This window comes from Biomphalaria glabrata, chromosome 1 (genome assembly GCF_947242115.1).
Source record: "Biomphalaria glabrata chromosome 1, xgBioGlab47.1, whole genome shotgun sequence".
NCBI lineage: Eukaryota > Metazoa > Mollusca > Gastropoda > Planorbidae > Biomphalaria > Biomphalaria glabrata.
This window is the reverse complement of record NC_074711.1, coordinates 20,636,231-20,642,230: the sequence shown is the minus strand read 5'-3', so window position 1 is coordinate 20,642,230 and position 6,000 is coordinate 20,636,231. Positions and strand designations below refer to the sequence as shown.

The 6,000-nt window shown below is 40.2% G+C and overlaps 1 protein-coding gene across 2 annotated transcripts in view; it reads left to right on the top strand.

The window, feature by feature from the left end:
- The first annotated feature begins 428 nt into the window (after positions 1-428).
- LOC106071110 (protein neuralized-like) overlaps positions 429-6,000 on the top strand; it is a 46,401-nt gene continuing 40,829 nt past the window's right edge. The window contains exons 1-2 of one of the 2 annotated variants that reach the window (XM_056027313.1): positions 429-831; positions 1,203-2,912. In XM_056027313.1, coding sequence (XP_055883288.1) covers positions 1,715-2,912 — 1,198 coding nt within the window. In that variant the 5' untranslated portion in view covers positions 429-831; positions 1,203-1,714. Of the gene's footprint in view, positions 832-1,180; positions 2,913-6,000 lie in introns of both variants that reach the window. The other variant, XM_056027304.1, reaches the window with a different exon arrangement.

Below are 6,000 nucleotides of genomic sequence, written 5' to 3'. Positions count from 1 at the left end.
AGAGTTGGACCGGAAGCTCTTCTTCTCTAGTCCTGAGGACAGAGGTGGACCGGGAGCTCTTTTTCTACTGGCTGAAATGTCCACTTTGTATGTGACCTTTATTGGGCTGGGTCACACGTCGCGGGCCCGCTATATAACGGAGGCGTGGTGGTAGAGTTGTAAAGCACTTAGCTTCTGAAGTGTATGTCTCGAGTTTAAATCACTTCGTAGACATTACATTATAAATAATGGCGATGGTGTCGGAATAGAGGCAAAAGCCTACGTTAACTACTTCACATCTGATGTTGTATAAGGTGGGTAAACGAGTGTAAATTGTAGTTGTAAAGTACACTGGTGTACTTCGCCCCATGTTGTGTGCATGATAGTTAAGGCTACACAGTTTGGAGTGTAAGATATTGCCAATTGGCTCGCACAGCCTCTTCTCACCCTCTCCCGCCATAATCTTCTCCTCACTGCCTTCTCCTCCTTCTTCACTCGTCTGCTCCTCTTTCATTTCCCCATTTTAACTGATAGCAGTCTGGAATCAGGACGGTGTCGGTGTACTTTTTTTTCTGCTTCTTTCCACCCCTCCATTGAAAGCCCCGTGCTCATCTTGAGCAGTTCTCTGCTGTTTCACTTGAAGTGTTTTAGTTGTGTTGTTTTTTTTTCTTCTGGTACCGATTCACTGAACCCAGTTCAACTGTTGGCTAATGAGAAGTTTCCTAGTAAATGAAAGTCGTTATTATTTTTTGTTTGTTCTTTTGATTACAAGCTCTGTGTTGTTAACTTTTGCATAATTACAATTCTAAACAAAAAAGGATTCGTATAAAACTGTTTATGTTGCTAAGTGAAGTAAGTTGGTCGTTGTGTAGGTATTATCTGACGGGTGGATAAATGACGTAAGACACCGTCCATTAGTGATGTTCAAACCAGTTAGTTGTTTACTTTAACCTTGCTTCGGAAGTAGTTGCTCTTTCTCTCTCCCATTCTCTCTATCTCTTTCTCTCTCTCTCTCTCTCTCGTGTACCATTGCCGGGTCGAAAAAAAATGTATAATTTGACAAGTTAAAACATTTTCTTTGACTTTTGAGCCTTAGAGAGTTACTTATGTTTGAATGTGTACTCGTTCAACTCTTATGCTACCTTTTTTTTTTATAAGTTTCAGTTCCCTACAAGTGTTTCTTTGTATTTTCTCTTTCTAGTCCTTTTCTTCTATCTTAAAAGTTTATTTTTACCAACTAACTTGCGTACGCACCTAGCGTATAGCACCTGGTCTAACAATCAACTCTACCTTTGGTAGAGGGAGAGGAAAAAAAAAAGACACCCCACAAGTTATGGGAGGTACCTGCATAAAAAACATTCTTCTGTTTCGCCCCCTGTATCAACAATTGAAACTTGCAACCAGAGTCTCGTTTTGTGCCTGAGATGGAGAGATTGAAGGAGAAGGTCGTCCTGAAGGAGTAACAACACCATGTCCCGGTGTTTGTGTCTTACCTTCTGTACTTCCATGCTAAGGAGATAGAGTTTACTGTGTTGGTGAACAAAGGCCACAGTGAAGTTTGGAAGGTGCGGCATGATCGTTGGAGATGTACTGTCGATGTAGATTTAGGAGCAAACGTAACTTATGCGATATGGCCTGAGTGCTAAGGATTGAGAAGTAGACGTGGTTGTGGTAATTCGTGTGTGTGTGTTTTTCTGGTGCGTTGTTAGCGGTTCTTTCGCCACGGATATCTAGTATGGGAATATTCGATGATATGGAGAATTTTATCATTGACCATTTCTCTGTCACCAAAAGGCACAATGTGCAGCAGACCATCGAGATCACCAACAGTGTCGGGCAGCAGCTGTCAAGGTCGGAGCAGAACAGCTCGGAACTACTCTCGAGATCTGGGAGCGTGCCTTTGGGTCAGAGGTCGCAGCAGGTCGTGTCGGTGACCCAGGGTCAGCTGACCAACGAGCAGACGAGCTGTCGGTCGCAGCACGTAAGCTCTTTGGCGTCGTCCTCCGAGCAGATCTCAAGCAGACTTGAGCACGGTTCCCAGAGGAGTGATGGAAGTATTGGTTCCGACATTCCTGATTTGCAAAGATCTCCACAAACATTACGCTCTTCTGTACCTTCATCTCCTTTCAGAGAACGGGTATCTTGGGGTGAACGGGCTACTACGCCTGTCGGTTTTCCAGAACACTTCAGTCCACAACTTGAGCATGTAGGTATGTCTTCACCCTACAGAAGTCGACAAAGAGCATCATGGGTGGAACAGTCGAACTTGTCAGGAAACTCCACTGAGCAGAAAAGAGCATTTTCTTTTGACCATGTTTCAAGCTCGCCTGGTCTTAGAAGAGCGCAGAGAACATTGAGTTCAAGTGAGCATCAAAGAACTCCACAGTCTGAATACGGACCTGCCAATTCACCTTTTAGAACGGAAAGAACAACACCCCAATCTGAGAATTTGCCACCGAATTCTCCCTTTAGATCCGAACGGCAGAGGGTAGCCTCTCAATCAGAGCCGACTTCATCTGCCTCCTTATATCGATGTGATTGTGCCTCAACACAGATTGACAACGCCAAAAATGCAGCCATCAGCGGAGATTACCACCCGGGCGTGTCATCCCCAAAGTTGTCTCAGAATGTGAAGCACAGCATTGACATCTCGGTATCCTCTTTTTCTAAGCCGAAACTTGTCCGCCTGCGTTCAGAGCCTTGTTCCTCTAGTCTCTCCATGGACTTTTTTCCAGTAAGGGGTCACAGCCAAGATGACCGCGTGAAAAGGAGGCGCGAGGAACTAAAGAGATCCCAGTCTTTCGAAGCTAGCTCACCCACGTGTCAAGAAGCACTGTGGACGGGCATTAATGTCCCCAGCCAGTTGGTCATCACACGTCCTCAACTGTCCAGGGCCAGATTAAACAGGAAGCACCTTTCTCTTCACCTAGAAGGTAGTTATCTAATTCTTCCCACATTAACGATTCAGTTTTATTTCTTTGAGTTGTTCGTAATTGAATAAAATATTAAAGATAGTTTACTACTTGTTTTTGATGTTAAAAAAACACAACGACTGTTAGATTAGAATTGTTTCGTTTGTTTAGTAGAACATCCAGTAAACTTGAAAATACAATTCAAACTCAAAATAAAACCAGTAAATATTGAAGTAGGAACAAGAAGAGTAGAGGACCACAGTTCAAGAGAAACACTAGAACATTGTATTCCCCAATGTTTGATTTAGCTAGTAGTATTACAGTATAGTGTTATAAGTGCTTTTTTTTTTTCTTTCAATATATTTCTTCCTGTTTGGAAATCAATAAGTGGTATTTTGTCTCGTGTCTAAGATAGAGCAGAGGCTTTAGAGTTGTGAACTCAATTGACTCACCTATCGGCTGTATTGTGGCTTCCATGATCTTCGTTTCATCTTTGTCAACGTAAAACTGAACATTCTAACTGAACTACCAATTTTCTTGTATACACCTTTTGTTTTAAATTGGGTGAAACTTGGAACTAAAGTGTTTGTATCGTTAAGTAGAAGCCAATAGAGACTTAGGAGCATTTTGTTTTTAAAGTAACTACTCTCTCTGGCTGTATTTCTGGTCTAGTGTAAAGAGAAGGTTCAATCTGGTTGCAATTATCTGATTAAGGTAGTAATCTATCCAGTGCTCACCCTCCTCATCCTCACTATACCCAGTACATGAACCTACACACACACATACACACACACATATTTTACCCTGTGCCTCCTTTTGACGTCCGTGCCAGGTCTTAAGTTCGTTTCTACTTTAACTGAGCTGGGTTAGCCTAGGTTTTTACTGAAGGGTTAAAAAAGCTTTTAGCTTTTGTTAACGAAGCTGGTGTGACGGTGTACGGAAGTATAGGGGCTCCTGTTTTAGTTTTTGTCCTGAATTTTAATTCTCCGACTGCAGGGATGTGGACCGGGAGCCTCAGGGTGAAGTTTTAGATATGTATCATGACCCTGTAACATTAGAAGGATTTTTTAAAAAGCGATTTTTAGCCCTCTGAAATGAATCTTATGTACGTTTAACAAAAGTCCTAGAGAATAACGGATTAAAAACAGACTGAGAGTTAGATGAGATTCACCGTGCGTTGTCTTTATCTAGTGTCAATCTATATATCTATGTAAAATATATATTTTAGCTATTGTGAGTGTTGTTTTATTAGCTATAATAACTACTTAGGGATAAAACGAAGCTGTTTGTAACTAAATTCGCTGGGTGTGGATCTATATAAGTTCAATGATCACACATGTTTCGTAAACAATCGTCACTAATAGTCTCAAAAAGTACAGTTTGAGAATCTCTAAGAAGCATAAAGAGAAGTTCACAGGTATTTCGATATTTCCCTATAGATTTTTTTTTTTTAACAAAACATTTTTGTCCCCGAGCTCTGTTTACTTGAACTGAAATGGTATAGAAATACAAAACACTCATATAGGCTCTATATAAAAGTTATTTACCCAAGAGCAGATAATCATTGCCAGGGGCAGATAATGTTCACACATAGATTGTGCTTAACACTCATGTCTGTGTTATCTTGTGTTCGTTCAGCACGACGCTGGCACTGTTCCACTCACTCATTCTGCAGTGCATTATGTCGCTCATTTAGTTTTCTCGTTACTAGATTCCATGTATGTCAGAAAGTCATAGTTAATAGGCACATTCTGCATTTGCATTATTTCCCTAAATTTATTGTTTTCGGTATTAGATCTTATGTCACAGAGTCCCTAAAAAGTTCACATTTATAACTATATTTAGAAAGAGAATCCAAAGAAAATGTGTAGTAGTAAACGTCCGTGCTGTTTCTTCGTCCCTCCTTTTCCCAGTTTCACTCAAATAAAACTCTAACTATTAATACACTATAGAGAGGACAAGTATGTTTAGTTAGAGGACATGTATGTTAGATGTTAACATGGAACACACTCAGTTTTGTTGATATTGTTTCAGTTTTTTTGTTTCCTTTTCTCTTAAGCACGAGATTTTCAATCCTTATTTTCTGAAGCTCTTTCGTGATTTCCAAAGCTGCCAATAGGAGAGCACATAAACTTACCTGCTAAACGTGTGCACACAAGATACTAACACATTATCAGATTATTACCTTGTGAGTGAGGCAGGACCTATGTAGATCTATAGGCTAGCCAACGAAGCAGGTTTTGTTCGCTCACTCTATTATTATAATTATGTTATCTAAATGAACGGTGAAAAACAAATAGCGCCAATCGTCGTTAAGGTTTGAATTGTTTGTGTTGTTAGGGTTTGAAATGTTTGTGTTGTTAGGGTTTGAATTGTTTGTGTTGTTAGGGTTTGAATTGTTTGTGTTGTTAGGGTTTGAATTGTTTGTGTTGTTAGGGTTTGAATTGTTTGTGTTGTTAGGGTTTGAATTGTTTGTGTTGTTAGGGTTTGAATGGTTTGTGTTAATGGTTGGGACGTTCCTTCAGATATGAAGATTATTTCGTCCTAGACCAAACCTCCAGCAGGACGTCACGGGATGACAGCAGGCAGGTTTCAAACTCTGGAAAATCGCAACGACAGTCTGAAGTGCATAATTTGTGATTTTCAGTTTAAAATATACGAATACAACATAATATCCCTTTAGTTCGGTGTGTTGGCGTGTTTTTACTATTGATAGTGAAAAATGGTATATTTTTATGAAAACCTAATTAAAAATCTGGGTTGGTTATTAATAAAGACAATGAAGATAAACACCTACTTGAGTAGCATCATAAATGAAACAGACGGAACAGATGCTGACGTCAAAGCAAATCAAGGGTCGCCTTCATACAGGTCAAGAAAATCTGAAGAACAAAAGAAGTTTCGTTGGAAACAAAAAATCGCCTCTTTCACTCTAATGTTAAGGCCGATATGGAGCCGAGACCTGGAGAACAACTAAAACTGTCAGAAGAGCGTAAACTTTCATTAACAGCTGCCTACGTTATCCATAAGCAACAGTGACCTCTTGCAAAGAACCACCCAAACTCCCGTAGACGAAGAAATCAGAATGAGAAGATAGAGCTGAATTCGA